General features: G+C 34.5%; 1 protein-coding gene across 3 annotated transcripts in view; it reads left to right on the forward strand.

Moving 5' to 3' along the window:
- The window catches only part of LOC150092329 (E3 ubiquitin-protein ligase RNF185-like), a 69,324-nt gene extending 49,829 nt beyond the window's left edge, over positions 1 to 19,495 (forward strand). For all 3 annotated transcript variants that reach the window (XM_090414904.1, XM_090414902.1, XM_090414903.1), the window contains exons 5-6: positions 10,886 to 11,006; positions 19,049 to 19,495. In XM_090414904.1, the coding sequence (XP_090271030.1) occupies positions 10,886 to 11,006; positions 19,049 to 19,143 (216 nt within the window). In that variant the 3' untranslated portion in view covers positions 19,144 to 19,495. The remainder of the gene's footprint in view (positions 1 to 10,885; positions 11,007 to 19,048) is intronic.
- Positions 19,496 to 19,805: the final 310 nt, after the last annotated feature.

A 19,805-nucleotide genomic window follows, 5' to 3' on the forward strand; every position in this document is an offset into this window, starting at 1 on the left:
AAGTCAACTGATGATGAGATCAGAATATCATCAGAAGTTTAGGGGAGTGAATTAAGACTTTTTTCTGGAAAATAAGATAGGACTTTATTTTAGTAGCATTGAAATTCACTAGATTTTCACATCTCCACCTGATAGTGGTAGGGTGATTAGTGTTTAAGACACACACAGGCTATAGAATATAGCAACTTGGCTTGAATCATTTGAGCATTGCAGAATTTTTTCTCTCCTGTATGCTACAAAGAATAAAAACCAGGTTTTTGCACAGAAAGAATTAGTCTCATACTTTGAGGTCATACACAACTCTCAAGAGTTGTGTATGAGCTCAAAGAGATCATACACAACTGATCTCTTTGAGGGAGTAATCTAAGTCATTTGTGACTGGTCGATTAAGTGCTCATGTAAAATTGGTGATTTTTGTCTGTTTTATTGTGTTTTTTTCCTTAGAAAATTAGTGTTTTATAGTACATTAGTGTAGATTTTAGTGTTTTTAATATATTTAATATGAAACGAATGTTCACATGTAAAGATAAGGATGTCATTTTGCCTCTTGATAAGACCTCACTTGGACTATTGTGCGCAGGTCTGGTATCCTGGTTTCTGTTGTAATTATAATATATTCGAGCGAATTCAAAGGAGAGTGTTAAAAATGATATCAGGGTTATGGAATACTGATTATGAAGACAGATTGAGCATTTGTAGACTGCAGACACTAGCAGACAGTAGAAAGAGGGGGTGATATAATTGGGACTTGCAAACTTCTGAAAGGGTCATACAGGATTTCAATTGATGCAATTTTTCAATTTATGGAAGATGGGGAACGGACAAGAGGGCATCCTTGGAAGCTGAGAATGAATGCTGCTAAGGAGGGGGTGAGGGCTAGATTTTTCTCTCATAGGGTGGTAACTGATTGAAATGGATTGCCATTGAATGTTTTGAGTGCAAGCAGTGTGAACTCTCTTAACCACCTTACCGGCTATTAAAGATCAAATACGCACCTCAAATACCCTCAAAAGCTTCGTATCCATCATAAATTTCAATGTAATATCAATGGTTTTACAATTTTAATATGCACTTCGCATCCATGGAAATGTGGATGTATATATATGTCCTAGCCGGTAGCGTGGTTAATAATAATAGCAATAATAATAATAATAATAAAACTGCATATAACATTTTTTAATATTGCTATTATTAAATTTTTTTTGTTGTACAACAAAAATGAAAAAGTAAAATACATAAATTTGCCATATTATCTGTATATGCAAGTATCCCTTAATTAACTCGATTAATGAATCCCTCAATGTTACCACATATATCAAAATCGCGGTAATCAAATATAATAATCAATGCTAAAAATTACAATTCGTCCATGGTCGATTACTGTATTAATAATTCGTTTTGGAGTCTGTGTAGCTCAGCGTAAGTGATGTTTGCAATCCTCAACGCTACGCCGCCTGATGAATGACCTAGGTTCGATTCTAGTCGCCGACTAGAGGAATTTTTGTCCGCACGGTTAGCCTAGTGGCTATGCGCTTCGCAACCATATGCCTGGGGAAGGAGTGTCCTAGGTTCGATTCCCATTGGTGACGTGAGGAGCTGAAGGATCTTCCTCAGCCATAGCCAAGTTAGCCAGTCTTGGGCGTGGACAGCAGGGTTTTTTCCCCAGTTTATTCTGGGGTTTTTCATCCCGCAAAGCAGGCAAACTGGCCTTGAGAACTCAACACTACAGGCCATAGGATACACCAGGGCACAAGGCTGACCACCTTATCCTGTAAACGGAGTGAGGTCCGATGATCAATGGACCCTCGACACCGCAAGGTAAAAGAGGGTATAAGGAAGATGATGATGATGATAATTCGTTTTATATGGTGCTCTTTTAGGAAAGATAAAAAATGAATGCAAAGTAAATGTTTAATAAATGCTTATACCTACTTTAGTTACTGCACTTTTTTTATCAAAAAACTTATCAAGAGTCATTTTAGTTTTTTTCTTATAAGCATATATTCTATGAATAAAAGCAAAATGACTCTCTAGACCTTGGCAAACAAGCATTCTTAGATTAACATCTGCATCCACATCCATTACTTGCTGCTTAAGCTATTCTAAACTGCGAAATATTCCATCCATTTCTTTGATTGTTATCTCCTTTGGAACATCATCTTCACATTCCATTTGTTTGTTGTCTTCATATGCGCGTTGTTGTTCAGTTTCAAGAAGATCGTTGTTATTGAAATTGTTTGAATTTAAATCCAATAATTCTTTAACATTTTGAAAGTTTTTTCCCCACTTGGTTAGACTATAATAAATTTAGTTTAATCCTTTATCCAAGTGTAAGCAAACAAAGTTTGTGCCAGAAGTATATTCAGGACAGAGGCAACTCGTCGTAAAGGTGAACCAAGCTCTCATCACTCGTTGTCTTAGTATCTCCCATAATGCAAAACACATCTCCTTGCAGACATGTATAATGCTATGCATTAAGGGAAGGCCACTACAAGACCGGTTTCGACTTTTATTGCGGTCTTTTCATTGGGAGCTAGACCCAGAGGTGATGATACTAAGGTGGAAGCAATGGAGAAGTCATATTTACCTGTACGAATTGCCAAAAGGTGGCTCACTTTATTATTAAATTACTCTGGATTGAGAGAAAGATGTTGAAAGTTTTTTATATTATATTATATTAAGATGTTATACTAAGACAAGGAGTGACGAGAGCTTGGTCCATCTTTACCACGAGTTGCCTCAGTCCTGAAGATACTTCAGGTGCAAACTTTGTTTGAGTACACTTGGATAAAGGATTAAACTAAATTTATTATAGTCTAACCAAGTAAAAAAAAAAAAACTTTCAACATCTTTCTCTAAATCCAGAGTAATTTAATAATAAGGTGAGACACCTTTTGGCAACTCGTATAGGTAAATATGACTTCTCCATTGCTTCCACCTTAGTCGCTGAAGATCATTTAGAATCGGTGCCTTCTACTCTTTCAGACTTTGTAGAAGTGCATGCACGCAAAAAGCGAAGAACTACAGATGAACCACACAATGACAATACTGAAATGGAACAGGATTCTCAGGGTTCGGACGCCGCTATTTCTCCCAAAGAAAAGTTGCCTCCGATCATCCTTAGAGAAAAGCATAAGTGGGCAGCTTTAAGATCCACAATGTCCAATTTGCATATTGGCTTCGTTAAGGCCAAAAACATGGATGAAGGCATAAAGATCCAGCCAGTGACAGACTATAGAAGGTTGACCAAAGAACTGGACGACAGAGGCATCCAGTATAATACCTTTGCTCTCAGCTCCGAAAAAAACTTAAAAGTAGTCCTTCGTGGTGTCTGTGAAGACGTTGACACAGCAGAAATAGCTGCTGACCTAAATTCTCAGGATCTGCCTCCAGTCAAGGTCAGCAGAATGTACAAAGCAGACAATCTCATGCCATTAGTCCTTGTTGAGATTCATAAAATATACAAGGATATCTACAACTTAAAAACAGTCTGTGGTCTCATCATCACACCAGAACCACTCCGTAAAAGATCATCTTCTGGGCAGTGCCACAGGCGCCAGAAGTTTGGACATGCCCAGAATCTATGCAGAGTGGAATATAGATGTTTAAAATGTGGAGACAGCCACCCAACCAATACCTGCACAAAGCCGAGGACCACCTCGGCCAAATGTGCCAACTGCAGTGGCCCTCATCCTAACCGAACGACAAAGGATGTACTCAGCACTTAAAGAACAGACGGATGGAGGCAATCAATTAGCCCTACTCCTACAGTACAAGAACACCAGAGGCCCAGACATCAAAACCAGAGACTTGGCGGCCACAGTCGAAGACCTCCAATAATAGAGAAACCCAAAAGCAAACAAGAAGTTATGCCAATGTGACCCGTACAATTAGACCAATTCCAGAACAAAATCAACCAACAGCACCTAAAAACCTAACAGCTGTTATTATGGCCTCACTAGCAAACATGCTACAAAATTTCAGCCTATCAAACCCTACTGAAACCTCCACTAAAAGATTTCTTCGTGAAACGCAGGTCATCCTCACAGCTCTCATAAATGAATAGTAAAAACTCATTCCAGCATCTCTTCAGATAGTTGCTTGGAATGCAAATGGCCTCAAAAACAAAATTCTGGAACTCCAAGACTTCACATATAGGTATCAACCAGATGTTATTTTAATCAGTGAAACTCATTTAAGACCCTCAGACAATCCTACAATAAAGGGCTATCACCTATACAGAAATGACAGACTACTCTACAGAGTAGTCTGTCATTTCTGCAGAGGTGGCAGCACTGCCATCTTCATTAAAAACTACATTAAGCACCACTCTGTGAGCAATCCTTCAACCACTAACCTTGAGATCACAGGAGTGGAAGTAGTCACCAGCTCCACTGGCAAACTGAAAATCTACTCAGCTTACAACCCTCCCCAAAAATCTCTACTTCACTCTGATCTAAATGCCATCTTATGCATCAGAGAGCCCACCATTATTACCGGGGATCTGAATTCCAAGCATCCTGTGTGGAATTGTACAACCACAAACAAGAATGGTTGCATCCTTTCCAATTACTTAGGATCAAGCAACGCTGTTGTGGCAGCCCCCACCGAACCAACTCATCTCAGTACGTTCGGCACTGCTGACATCCTGAATATAGCTATCCTGCAGGATATTAAACTTCAATACAGCATCATATCTATGGATGAACTATCATCCGATCACAATCCAATTCTACTACAGCTGGGAAATCAAGAATACCTGTGTCCTCCTTCTCACTCCTACATTGAATGGGAAAGACTGTCAGCAGCACTCAAGGATTATATTGGACCTGTTCCTCACATACGCACAAAAGAAGTAGAAACTGCAGTTACAAATCTCGCACAACAAATTAATTCTGATATAAAGGTAGCTTCCTCCTACAAATCTGCCCGCAAGCCAGATCGTTTGCCTGAAGACATCATGAACTTGATCAGAGACAAAAACAGAGCTAGGAAAAGATTCCGTAACATGTGTGCACCACAAGATAAAATAAATCTAAACAGATTAAATGGGGCAGTAAGAGATGCACTCAAAGCTCATAGAGACCAAGTATGGGATGAAAAGTTATCCTCCATTTCACCTATTGATCACTCCATCTGGGGACTACTGAAAAATATCAAAAACAAAGACAGATCCCTTCCCTCAATATTCTCTGACCAGGGCCTTGCTCACACAGATGTAGACAAAGCAGAAGTTATAGCATACAACTTAGAGGAGCAGTGCAGGGCTTTGTATGGAAACCTTGACTTTGACCACATATATAAGATTCACAGCAAGGTTAGACACTCACTCAAACTTCCTATCACCAGCACTGACCATATTGCACCAACATCACCTGCTGAGATATATGACATTATTAAAAAATTAAAGAACAAAAAAGCTCCTGGGCCAGATGGCATTACTAATCGGGTGATTAAACTTCTGCCCCGAAAAGCAATAGTGCACCTGACCAGTATAATAAATGCAATTTTAAGATTTCACTATTTTCCTTCCACCTGGAAACTGGCTGACGTAATTCCTATACACAAGCCAGGCAAAGACCCACACCCACTGCAAAATTATCGTCCAATCAGTCTCATCTGGCTCCCACTGACGAGACCTCAATAAGGGTTGAAACCAGTCTGAGTAGTGGCCCTTCCCTTAATGAATAGCATTATACATGTCTGCAAGGAGATGTGCTTTGCATTATGGGCGATACTAAGACAAGAAGTGATGAGAGCTTGGTCCACCTTTATCATGAGTTGCCTCAGTCCTGAAGATACTTTAGGTGCAAACTTTGTTTGCTTACATTTGGATAAAGGGTTAAACTAAATTTATAATTCTTTAACATCTTCTGCATCAACACCGTCAAAACCAAGTTCTTCACCACACTTGCTCCCACTAGTCATGAATGTTTTCAGTTGCGTGTTTAATGTTAAATTTTTCCAAAATTCTTGGAGTCTAATCGCATTTTCTCCTGTTGTTGTTGTTTCTACTGTCTTCGAGAATGTCCTTTTAAGAAAATAGGCTTTGAAAGTTGCAGTGACGCCCATGTCCATGGTTTGTAGCAATGATGTCGTATTTGGTATGGAATTTTGGTAAATTTAAAGGCACGTTAATTAAAACTCTTGCTGCGTATATAAAGGGATTGTCGCAATTAATTTCGCTGTGATCCTGCATTAAGCAAGGGATACCTGTGTGTGTGTATTTTTTTAAAATAATTATACTGACTAGGACCACCGAGAAAGGTATGATAAAACTTGAATAAAATACAACTAGTTTCGTTGGAACGCAGACTTATTTTAGTCGTTTTATTAAAGTTTTTATCATACCTTTCTCAGTGTTGCTAGTCAGTATAATTGTTTTTTAAAATGTCTACAAGCCAAGTGAATAGAAGTTAGAATATATATATATATAGGGTGTCCTATAAGTCCTGAAATATTTCAATAATTCATAAAAAACATTAAAATTGGTATATTAGTGTGGTTTGCACAAAAATGAATCACAAGAGGGGTTTTTTTTTTTTTTGGCAGGAAGAAAAAAAAAATTTTCACCAATAGAGGTGAAAGCAGTGATGACAGTCAGAATAGCATTTAGAACTTTAATCATATGCAGGAAACCCGCTACATATCACTACAGTAACTGTTCAACATGTCTGCTGGCACTAGTAATTATTTTCTGCAAGCAGGTGAGAACACCATTTATAGAAGCATTGAGCATATCCTGGTAGAAGATGCAAGGAACTTTGGCAGTGAATGGCATCTTTTAAATCCACTAAGGAAGATGGACTGCTCAGATACACTCGGGACTTTAAATAACCCAATAACCAAAAATCTCCTGGTGTCAAGTCCACGGACTGAGGGGGGGAGGGGGAGCATGTGGAGTTGCAATTATGGCTGATGAGTAGTTCTTCACCAAATGTGCTGATGAGAAACTGCTTCACAGGATATACGAAATGAGATGGCATCCTGTCCTGCATGAACATGACCATGTGAAGAATATTTTTTTCCTGCAAGCAAGGTACCATGTTATTGCGTAGCAGTTGCAAGTAGCGCTGTGCATTTATAAGAGCTGCCAGCAGTACACTCTGCATTTTATAGAACTCTCATTTGCAAATGAGGCATGTGGTACAGCACCCTCTAGCAATGGAAAATTGAACTACATTTTTCACCCTTCCAAAAAAAAAAAATCCCGCTCCTTGTAATTCACTTTCATGCAAACTGCACTCTAATATACCAATTTTTCTGATTTTTATGAATTATTGAATGTTTTGGGACTTATGGGACACCCTGTCTGTGTGTAATATGTTTTTGCTTTTTAGCCAAAAGCAAAAATGACTCTTGACCTGGTGAAGATGGATGATCTGAATTTAAGTATTTTTTTCTCTCAGTAGTGCATGCGGAGTTATTTTTGGAATTAAGGTTGAATAAGCTGAGGCTGTGAGGCCATTGTGTCATGTCTATTAATTACTTGTATTTCTTGGCCAGTTTGACAGTCTTTGAGGAAGGAAAAAAATCTAATTCCTGAATGTGGTGAGGAGGAGAGGATATTCAGGCTGTTGGCAGTTATGGCCATGAGGCTAGTGTATTGTCTATTAATTACATTTGTTCTTCTGGTTCTTCTGTTTTGAGTGATGAAAAACCAGTTTCTAGATGCAGAAACTCTTTCACCGCCATGTGAAACAGGCTAATTTACATTCAAGTGAAAAGCCATTGTAATGATTCTTCATTGCATAGATGGATTCAACCTCAACTCTTTCCAGCTAGAGTGCATTGTCGGTACTGAGTGAGCAATGGAGGTTCATGCTGGGGAGAGGGGGGGGTTGCATTGTTGATCAAGTTAACTATAGACACTTTCCAATAGGATGAAAAAAATAACTGGGTTTATTGTTATAATAAACAGAAACTACATGCATTTGCAGAGATACAGTATAAAGTATGAAAAATGTAAACCTTATGTTACATTGTTATGTGTACCTTCAGCTTTCTCATTGCTTTCCAGTAATTGTTAGAATAATTGAAGTCTGAAGTGCAATCACTTTAAATAAAGTTGAAAAACACTTTATTTAAAAATGTTATAAATTTTCTTCGAAGTATGTCATTGTAGCTATATTTTACTCTGCTTATAAAGTTTATTAATTTCATTAAATTTTTTATTAATGAGTAGAAATATTGTATGAGCAAAAATGCTCATAACAGAGCAATAAGTGATAATGATAAAAAAAAAAAGGAAGAGGTCAACATCTTATGTAATCAATTTATCCTTAATGGCTATCCTTAAAAAAAAAAAAAATCTCTCTTAGGAAAGCATTGTTGCTGCTAATAAGTCAGTTATAATAGAGTCAAGCCATGCTTAACTTGTGCATTGCTTCATGCTAACTGAGCATGCTTCTTTGCAAACCAGACCATGAAAACAGCTTAGTGTTATCCTTAGAATAAAATTTCATGTTGTTTTAAGAGACTATTGAAGTTATTCTTGTGTCGAACCATTAATAGAAATCAAGACTTAATTTAGCACGACATGGAAAGTCACTTCTCCAATCATGTAATACTTCAAACCTCGATTATTTTACAATCATTAGAAAACAGTATGAGGAAACTGATGGCAAATGTTTCATTTGCAACTAGATTTGAATGTTCCATATTTATGTTGTTTACAGTTCTTATTGTATCATTTTCTGCTATCAGATATTAGTGTAGGGAAATTTGTTGGATATTTCTTTAGTTTGTTTGTTATGACAATATATCCAGTTTTTAATTGCTGTTGTGAAGAATTTAACAAGAAAAAAAGGTAGCTTGAAAAATTAGTTGTCTGGAAATTTTCTCTACAATAATTTAAAATATTTAATTATCTGACATATTCTTGAACATATTACCTGTTACTTCTCTGCATGCAAGCAAATCAACTTCAGCTATATAGTTTTTATCACTTTTACTGTAAAGTGCACAGAGCTCAAAACTAAAGTAATGAGATTTGAGTGTTATATTATTTATTTTACAAACTGTGCTTTATGAATCACTTCCATGTGCAGTGGATTTCACAGAAAAATTCAGTTCATGCACCTTTGAACTGCCATAATATTGGAATGTTCAGATTCCAGCTTATTTTCAGTTTTTATGGCCATTAATATTTTATTCATAATGAAATTGAATTGTAGATCTTTTGGCATGTAAAATAATCAAATTGCTTTCATTGACATATAAAGTAGCTAATATGATATCAGTGTGTGCCACTTTTCAGCTCATACAGGGGGGGGGGGGCTGAAAAGTTATGATAAACACCTAGAACAAAAATGATATTAAAGCAACTGATATAATCACAAGAAAGAACATATCTTAAAACATTTGAATCATAATTCCTTCTTTTTCTTTTAGGATATATAAGAACTCAAAAATTTAATTGTTGTTCTAGCTGTTTATCAGAACTTTTCAGCCCCTCCCCTCGCCTTGTATATTTGAGAGAGAAGATAGTGTGGCATGTAAAAGAACATATACTAGTGCAGGATTTCCCAAACTGTGTTCCTCGAGAAGTTCTGAAATTTCTCATTTTATTTTTCTAAACATTTTTCATGAATAAATATTTTATAGTGGAAATATTCTGAGGAGAATAATATTTGTGAATATGTCAAAAAGCTCAGACCCAGAATGTCTAATAACATCTGTGTAGTAAATGTTAGTGACCAAGTATTTTTAAACGTGGAAGTATTCATGAATTATCATTAATTTTCACACATCAAAACCTTTCAACATTTGGGAAAGGGAATACTGCTGTTTATGACGGTCATAAAAATTGCTTACGAGTGGATTATAACAATGGGCAGCGTATCCTCTGTTCTCAAAACTGAAATCTGTGTAGCAAATGTCAGTGACCAAGTGGCAGCATATTTTTAAACATGGAAATATTCTTGAATTATCGTTAATTTTCACACATTGAAATCTTTCAACAATCGGGAAAGAGAATACCGCTGTTTTTGACCGATCATAAAAATTGCCTGCAAGCCGATTACAACAATGGGCGGCATATCCTCTGCTCTCAAGACTGAAAGAAATAACATCTGTGTTGCAAATGTTAGTGACCAATCAGCAAGGAAGTATAAAGAAAATTTTTCCATTAAAATTGAAGATCAAGGTAGACTGTATCCAGTTCTCAAATCTAGTAATGCTGAATACTTTCTTCACAAGTTCGTATTGTAGGGTGAAAGTTTTGAAACCAAAGTAATAGGCCTGCAGGTTTAAATTTTAATGTGAATAAGAGACAAGGGACTTTGTTTAATTTTGTTATTAAGAAATCTCTTAGTGAAGGTGTTTGTGACACAACAGATACTGAGTCATCCACCACCAGCCTACAAAGCGATCTCCAGGATGTACAAAAAGGAAGGGAAAACTACCAGCACACAGGAGAAAAAGTCTGCATTCACTCGTAAGTACTTATAATAATACATATTATAAATTTTTGGTGATCAGAATGGGATATATCAATGAAAATCAACACAAATTAATTTAATGTTTATGTTTAATTTACGTTTAATTAATTAATACATTACAAAATAACCAAGGTATTCCGTGAAAATTTTAGCATTTGTGAAGTGTTCCATCATAGGAAAAGTTTGGGAAATGCTGTACTAGTGTGTTCCATGCCCAGACAATTTTACGAAATAAGAGGGTTTCATAATTAAATTTGAGTGGATTCATTCCATGAACCTGTAGATAAGGTAGTGAGTCTTTCGTTTGATTTGATCTACAGATAATTTTTTTTACATCTCAAGAGGTATACCAAATTTCTTAAGGATGAATATTTTTTGCACTAATCTGAACATAGAGACAGCTTCTCTTGCTTATGCTTAAACATAATTTATTTTCATTTTAGCAATCCTTTGGGAGTTTTGGGTTTGGGGATGGAGGATTTCACATGTCGTTTGGGATTGGTGCCTTTCCTTTTGGATTTTTTGCATCTTCTTTCAATTTTGGGGATGGAAGGCCTCCTCCAGGTAAGCTCTTACTAGATTTATTAATGAATTGTAAGGGGCGGGGGGTGCACTTACATTCCGGTATTCTTAAACTGTGTTTTGGGAGTATTGTATACTGTAGTTAAACATTATCATAAGTTTCACAGATTTAAATGGATTCAGTAAATTACAAGTATTACAGTTAAAATTTCCCTAATGTAACTACACAAGTCTTTAGAGCTAACAATGATGTTGAAGCCATTAATTAAATTACTTATGCAAATTGTTGTAAAATTCAGTTGAATTGTAAAGGCCAGGCACTTAAATTCCTGTATTCTTATAAATGAAACTCTCATAAATGAAAATATGTATGAAATCAATTAAAATAAATGAATAAAAGAGGCGGAAAAATTTGGTACATACCTTTTTTGATTCTACGATGTCTTCCACTTCCATGATCTCGCTGAAGGTTGTTTACAAATGGGGGGAGAGTTTAGATGCGGGAAAATAAGTTTGGATAATCCAGGTTAATATTAATATATATATATATATATATATATATAAATGTATACATATATTATTTTGAATTAGGGTGCATTTTTGTTGGGGGGGGGAGGGTAAACTTTGTGGCAACTGGGGCAGGGTTAATGGGGTGCGGAACCGTTTCGGTCATGTGACCGTCCTCGGAACTCCCCCTCCCCCCCCATTTGTAAACAACCCTCAGCGAGATCATGGAAGTGGATGACATCGTAGAATCAAAAAAGGTATGTACCAAATTTTTCCACCTCTTTTATTCTACCTTAATTACACTAATAATGCCCTAAATATATATATACCCCTCTTGTGTATTGATAGCCAATGTATTTAAATAAGGGACACTCCTAAACAAAAACAGGCTATAATAGCCGTAATTATAATAATAGTGTTTAAGAGGAGTAACATGGGGAATTTTCCCAGAAACTATACTTAAATGAATAAAATTAAATGATATTTTGATTTTATAAGCAAAATGTAATTAATTACTTTTGGCTCATTTTTTGGAAACTGACAGTCACTGCTTGGGTTAGAATGATGTTGAAAAGCCAAAAGATTTTTTGAATAATCTTATTAAACTTAGGAAACTTGATGAAGTGCCATTTCCTATCTTTTAATATGGTGATTAGTGGTTAAATCATATTTGTTAATATGTTCTTCATATTTTGCTTCAGCAGATGGCTCAGTTTGTCCATTACTAATTCAGCAGCAAGAAATTCTATAAACACAAGGTGAGATCAAAGGTACATTTGTTTTGGGCACAAGGAATGGAGGAAGCCTAATTGGGGGGAGGGGTGCAATTACTGATTTTTTTAAAGCCACCTTTTATATATACCATGGCTGTTTGATGTCTGTTCTCAGAAGTTTGTCTCAGCGTATATTTTCTTAGATGTCCTTCAAATAGTTGCAATTGTAATATAACTACCATTAACAACATGCTATAACAAAAGTATACATTGACAAACTTCCTCCTTTTACGAACCTAGGCCAGGTGGCCTATTTTGGTCTCAGCACAGCGTTTCATCAGTATATCTTTATTTCTTCAACTACTTGGTTTGTAATTAGTCTTCCTGGGTATTCTATCATATGCCATTCATTCTAGATGCTCTTTCCATTTAATTGTTTGATATTTTTGTATCGTTTTGATTGTTGTTATTGTTGTTTGGTTTAGTTCTTTCATGTATTGTTCATTATTTCATTTACTTTGGAGAATTTATTAGACATGTCTAAATCATCATTGTAACTTAATTTATAGTCCAAATAATTAAAATTGACTTGCTCGATTATTTTATTGTCTTACTATTTAGTTTTGATGGACATTTTCTTTTGAATGCTGTAGTCTTCTCCTTGAGATTGACATTGTTTTATTATTAAATTCAATTTATATACAGCTTTTTGTAGATTGCCCTTAATTGTTCCAAATATCACTTAGTCATCTGCAAAGAATAAGGTATCTAAAATAAAATTATTTTCTATATGGATTCCTTCTTTGTTAGTTAATCTCCATTCTTTGATTATTTCATTCATATCATCATCATCATCATCATACGTATCAAGGATTTAGGCCTAGCATGGCCTGTTCAGGCCTTAGAAGTCATCGTTGAATCATTTAAGAGGACGTCCTGGTTTTCTTTTTCCTAATGGCTTGTACTTTAAGGCTTGTTTTGGTAATCTTTCTGTTTTCATTCTTTGAACGTGTTCCATCCATTTATGTTTATATTTTTTAATTTTTTCTATTACTGGTTCTTGGTTTTATTCTTTCATAATATCTTCGTTTCTTTTGTGATCAAATAGGGTATACTTTGCAGTTTTTCTCATAAACTTCATTTCTGCTGTTGTCAATCTTTGTTTGTCTTTTTGTTTTATTGTCCAGATTTTGCTTCCATACATTAAGACCGGTAAGGCTAATGTATTGAATACTTTTAGCCTGGTTTGTTTTTGAACTAGGTTTGGTTTAAATATAGAGTTAATTACACCTGTTATTTTTAAATATTTTGCAATTTTTACGTTTATATCTTTTTCATTTTCATATGTGATCGTACATCCTAGGTAGTTAAATGAATTCACCTGTTCTAAGATCTTGTTATCTATTACTGTTTTAGTTCTTGCTGGATCTTGTCCTTTAAAGGCCATAGTTTTTGATTTTTCTGTTGATATTATCGTACCATAATCTTTGGATATCTCATTTAGATTTAAAATAGCTTTCTGTAAGTTATCTTCAGAATTTGTAATTATTATTTGGTCGTCTGCAAAGAGGAGAGTTTAAGTTAACTGTAGGTGAAAGTTTAATTCCTTTATGTAAATTTTTACTCCATTCTCCATATATTTACTCCATATATTTCATTCATATATTCCAAATAATTTTGGAGATGGGAGACCTCCTTGTCTGAGCCCTGTCAGTATTTTGGTTCTCTTCTCTTTTTATTATTATCATCATCAGAGACCTCCAGGGAGTTAAGGACTTGTTGAGGGAGGCTGTAAATCTCTCACTCACTCACTCACTCACTCACTCACACACACACACACACACACACACACACACACACACACACCAGATGTCATAACTCTTAAACTCATTCACACTGAAAGCACTCATTACTTCAACAGGCAAATTGTTGCACTCACTCATTTACTGCCCTGTGAAAGAAAAATTTAGCTCTTGCTCCTTTCTTAGCTACACACACACACAAACATAACTTAGAGAGGATTTCCATCCTCTTGCTTCCCAAGTATATTTATTTGTTCATTTTTGAAATTATGGATTCTACAACCGTGTTAAAATAGCTCTTTATATTATCTCGACGTTTCGATCTTCATATCAAGATCATCATCTGGAGCATACATAAACATACAAGACAAGCTGCGTTACATTTCAAACCGTAAGCCACAGAAACAATGATTTGATCACATGCTACTCACTGGCATGACCTCTAGTGAAAAAAATAAAAAATGAATAAATAAAAAATAAAAAAATTACATCAAGCTAGATTTAATTTATGATTACATGAATAAACATTCTTGCTTACAGACGGTTTTCCTTCCAGTAACAGTGAGGTCCTATTTCTATTATTACAATTGTTATTTTTGATTTAAAAATAAAAAATAAAAATAAATTATTTATGAATTACAACATGAATAAACATTCTTTCTTATAAGTTTTTTCTTTAACAGTGATGTCCTATTTTTTAGTATTAAAGTTATTTTAGATTTAGGATCCTGGATTTTCTACAGTCCTGTTTATAGTTGTTCTTAGAGAGGAAGGATTCGTGGGATGAATATATATGCCTTCCATATGTATGGGATTTTTAGACCATCATTATTGTTTAGATTGGGGTGGTTGATAATGATCTCACAAGTTTCCTTAAATTTGCATTCATACCATGTTTTGGTGCGATGTAGACAATTAGTGCTTTTATATTCAATTCTATGTAAGGTGTTCAGGGCATGATCAAAAAGGCCAGCTTCACCATAATTATTATATTTGATGTGTTGTTTATGTTCTTTTTGTCTGATCGGAATTGTGCGTCCTGTTTCTCCTATGTATGGTATGTTGCAGGTGCAGTAAATACAGCATACTCCAGGGTGGGCCAGCGGAGGGAGTGGGTCTTTGATTGAGTTGAGTAAGCTTTTTAATTTTGCAGGAGGTTTAAAGGTGGCTTTGCGGTTGTATTTTTGTAGTACTCTGTTTATTTTGTCTGATGTCCCTTTAATGCAGGGAATGGTTATAGTTTTACTGTAGTCTGGTTTGTCTTGTAGAGATCTTGAGTTTGAGATCTTGTGGAGAATTTTGCTAATAGTGTTTTGTCTATATCCATTTTTTTGAATATTGCTGATCACTTTAAATTCGTTTTTCAGTGCCTGTTCACTGGAGCAGATCTTCAGAGCCCTGTTTTTTAGGGTATTGATGACACCTAGTTTTTGTGTTGGGTGGTGGTAGGAGTTTATTTGTATATATTGGCCAGTACATGTCAGTTTCCGGTACACAGTGAAGGAAAGATTGCCCGAGGGAAGACGTGACAAGTGTATATAGAAACGGCAGTGTGTTATGTTTTTCAATCTCAATTGTGAATTGTATGCATTTGTGTTGTTTGTTTAGGTGGCTAAGGAATGTGTCTCATGGCTGCCAGACACTAGATACATTCCTTAGCCACCTTAGATCGAAAACATAGTCAACATATCTAAGCCAGACTTTGAGTTTTAAAGGGGAGGAACCTAAAGCAAGTTGTTCAAAATGTTCCATATAAAAGTTAGTAATTGGGGGGGGGGATAATGGCGAGCCCATGGCTGTGGATTCTTTTTGTAGGTGGAAAGCATTTTGCCATACAAAATAACCAGAATGTAATACATGCGCAAAGAGCGCCGTGTTATCTGGAAGGAATTTGTTCTGTAAAAGAAGAATTGTGTCATTGATTGGGACATTTGTAAAGAGAGCAGAGATGTCAAAGCCTGCTAATAGATCATCTTTTTCTAATGTAATGTCTTTGACGATGTTTATGAAGTGTTGTGTGTTTTTGATATAGGAGGGGGGAATGACCTACCAGCTCCTTGAGTGTTGCCACTAATTTTTTGGTTAAGTAATAATTCGGGCTATCTTCAAAGGGATTGATAGCCTGACTTACTGTTTGGGGGGGAAAATGCTTACTCAACTCAATCGAAGACCCACTCCCTCTGCTTGCCCACCTTGGAGTATACCATATTTACTGCACCTACAACATACCATACATAGGAGAAACAGGACGCACAATTCCGATCAGACAAAAAGAACATAAACGACACATCAAATATAATAATTATGGTGAAGCTGGCCTTTCTGATCATGCCCTGAACACCTTACGTAGAATTGACTGGAAAAGCACTAGTTGTCTACATCACACCAAAATATGGTATGAACGCAAATTTAAGGAAGCCTGTGAGATCATTATCAACCACCCTAATCTAAACAATAATGATGGTCTAAAAATCCCATACATATGGAAGGCATATATTCATCCCACGAATCCTTCTTCTCTAAGAACAACTATAAACAGGACTGTAAAAAAATCCAGGCTCCTAAATCTAAAATAACAACTTTAATACTAAAAATAGGACATCACTGTTAAAGAAAAAATCTATAAGAAAGAATGTTTATTCATGTTGTAATTCATCATTTTTTTTTTTTTTTTTTTTTTTTTTTTTTTTTTAAATCACAAATAACAATTGTAATAATAGAAATAGGACATCACTGTTACTGGAAGGAAAACCATCTATAAGCAAGAATGTTTATTCATGTAATCATAAATTTAAATCTAGCTTGATGTCAGTTTTTTATTTTTTATTTATCTATTTTTAATTTTTTTATTTTTTTCACTAGAGGTCATGCCAGTGAGTAGCATGTGATCAAATCATTGTTTGTCTAGCTTATGGTTTGAAATGTAATGCAGTTTGCTTGTCTTGTATATTTATGTATGCTCCAGATGATGATCTTGATATGAAGATCGAAACATCGGGATAATAAAAAGAGTTATTTTAACACGGTTGTAGAATCCATAATTTCAAAAATGAATGCTGATCACTGTGTGATCACTGATCACTAAAAGAAAGGATTATATTTATGTATGTCTTTATGTTTATAGAAAGAATTCATTATTTTAAGGTTACTATATACTACAAAGTCAATCAAGTTTTTACCATTCCTATTTAAAGTATGTTCTCCATATATTCCTATATTATTATTAATTTTAATGTTTCCAATTCTTGCATTTAAGTCTCCTGCTAATATTACAGTCATTTTTATGTATTTCATTATATATATTTTGTAATTGATTATAAAATTCAATATTATCTTTTCTTTCTTCTGTATCAGCATTCACTTATGCTTATTACTATTTTCTCATGATGTTCAGCCTGCATCTTTCCCACTTCTGGGTGAAGGGCTCTCCCATTGTAGGGAGTTTGGTCTACTTCTCCCATGGCGACCAGGTCCATCTTAGTAGAGTGTATATGTATATTTGTGTGAATGAATGTATGAAGGTGAAAGAAAATCGTAAACATCCTTGCCTTAGGTGGGAACCCACAGCCTTGGCTGGAGAGCAGATATACTAACTGCTCAGGCAACGAGGCTAGCCAGTAAAGTGGTTTTAATAAATTTATAGGTAAGTGGTATTTTAGTATATGAAAGTTTATTTTCTTTCTATTTTGTCAAAAGCTTTTTTATAATCCATAAATTCTGGATGCATTACTAAGTTGAATTCTCTTCTTTCTCAATTAGTAGTTTGAGGATGAATATAGGATTCGTGCAGGATCTTCCTTTTCTAAATCCATTCTGCTCTTCATTTATAATTTTTTCTAGTATACACAGTTGATTGTGTTCTTCAGTATTGGCATATATCTTAACTTTTGTTTAATAAACTTATTCCTCTGTTGTCAGTTATTCTTATGTAATTATTTTTTTTTAAAGATAGGAATCATTGTAGCATGGTTATGGTCATTGAGTGTTCCTCCGGTGTTATATATTTTGAAATTTATTAATTTAGAAATCTTTGGTTACATTTATTTCCTGCATATTTTCAAAGTTCTATTCAGAATTTCTCTTCTTGTGATTTTTCATTTCTTTAAGTGCTTCATTTAATTCTGATCTAATGTTATTTAGGAGACTATCTGTTACATTTTCTAAAAATCTTTTATATATAGTAATTCTGTTTATTCCTTGCCATAGTTTATAATAATAATCTATCTCTCCAATATCTTTTATTTCTTTCTATAAGAACTTTATTGCTTTTGATTTTGGTTGCAGTGTATTATCCCAAAATATTAGATTTTGGTTGCAGTGTATTATCCCAACTTTTCCTGTGATGCTTTCTTGTCTCACTTTTCGCTATTGCACTTCTCTCTTATATTCTATTTTATCTTCTAATTTTCTTGAGGTAAACTGTTTAATGTATGCGATTTTTTTTTCTTCAATTATATTCTTGATTTTGTCATTCCTTATTCAAAATCTTGTTTTCTTTTCCATTTTCCTTGACTTTTTTTCTGTTGATTTATGTATAATCAGTGTCAGATTTTTCCATTCTTCTTCTTCTGCCTCTTCTTTCCATTCTGTTTGTTTTAAGTACTTATTCATGTTTTATCGATGTGCATTCTCTTTTTCTGTTTCCACACTGGTTTCTATAAAGTAAGAGGAACAATGAGAAAAATCTAACTCATGAGGAAAAGGAAAAAAACATATGAAAGTGAGGTACATTACGTAAAAAAAGTGTGCTGAGTCTGGTATTGTACACAAATGAGTTACACTGTCAACAGTATATACAAATGAGCCATGGCATAAAAGTGAATATTTTGAAGCGGTTTTCCATTTTATGTCTGCAGTGAGAACAAGATATTTCATGATAGCAAAATTCTAGGATGTGACTGTAAGATATTTAACTAATTATTCTCATAGAAAGGTTTATTCGCTGGTTAAACTTCCCATCCATTTCAATTAATATAATTAATCTTGCAAAGTAATTTTATTTTGATAATCTTAATGTTTATTTTTTTTAAATATAAATTCATGTTATATCTTTATTTTAAAGCTCCAGGAACTCCTGAATATGCTGAAGATCAGTTTCTCTCCAAAGTTTTTCTTATAGTTGCAATTGTATTCATCATCTGGCTTCTGATAGCATGATTGGAAACTTCTGGCACTGAAGATTCTTTGAATTTTGCTATGCAAGCAATTAAAGCAACTGTACTGGGACCCCTACCATATGTTTTAATTCTGTTTATTCAGGAAAATAAAAGTATTATTTGTAGTTATGTGATAAGAATTATGCTAGTTATTATTGGATAAAGAATCCACAATAGTTTTGCCGAGTGAATTAAATATTGTGTACAGATTTTGTATAACTTAAATAAAAATTTGTACATTTGTTTATTGATATTATGAAGACATTGGATCAGTTTGGTTTTTCTTGTATACTCATTGTTTGGAATTAGCATCAATCAGGACTGTTGATAATAAAATCTTTCAAATATCTTAAGCCTGTAGATACTTTGACTGCTGCACTTTTATTTCATTACCACTTCCATGCCTTCTATTTGAGAAGGTATTGGAAATCCTTCTGGTATCATTATATATATTTTGTTTTTATTTCTATAAAAACAAAATATATATAATGTAGTAAGATAATATATCCTTTCCTCCATCTTTTTTAAAGACACAGTAATTGCAGTTGAATTTCATAATTTATTAATAAATAAAATGCAGTTCATCTCAAGACAAAATCTTAATTTTCATTATCTTCATGAAAACTAAGATAATGAAAACTGCACTTATTTTCATGGAATGCA

Source organism: Typopeltis vanoorti, chromosome 26 (assembly GCF_054136105.1).
Source record: "Typopeltis vanoorti isolate ZY-2024b chromosome 26, IOZ_Tvanoo_1.0, whole genome shotgun sequence".
Classification (NCBI taxonomy): domain Eukaryota; kingdom Metazoa; phylum Arthropoda; class Arachnida; order Uropygi; family Thelyphonidae; genus Typopeltis; species Typopeltis vanoorti.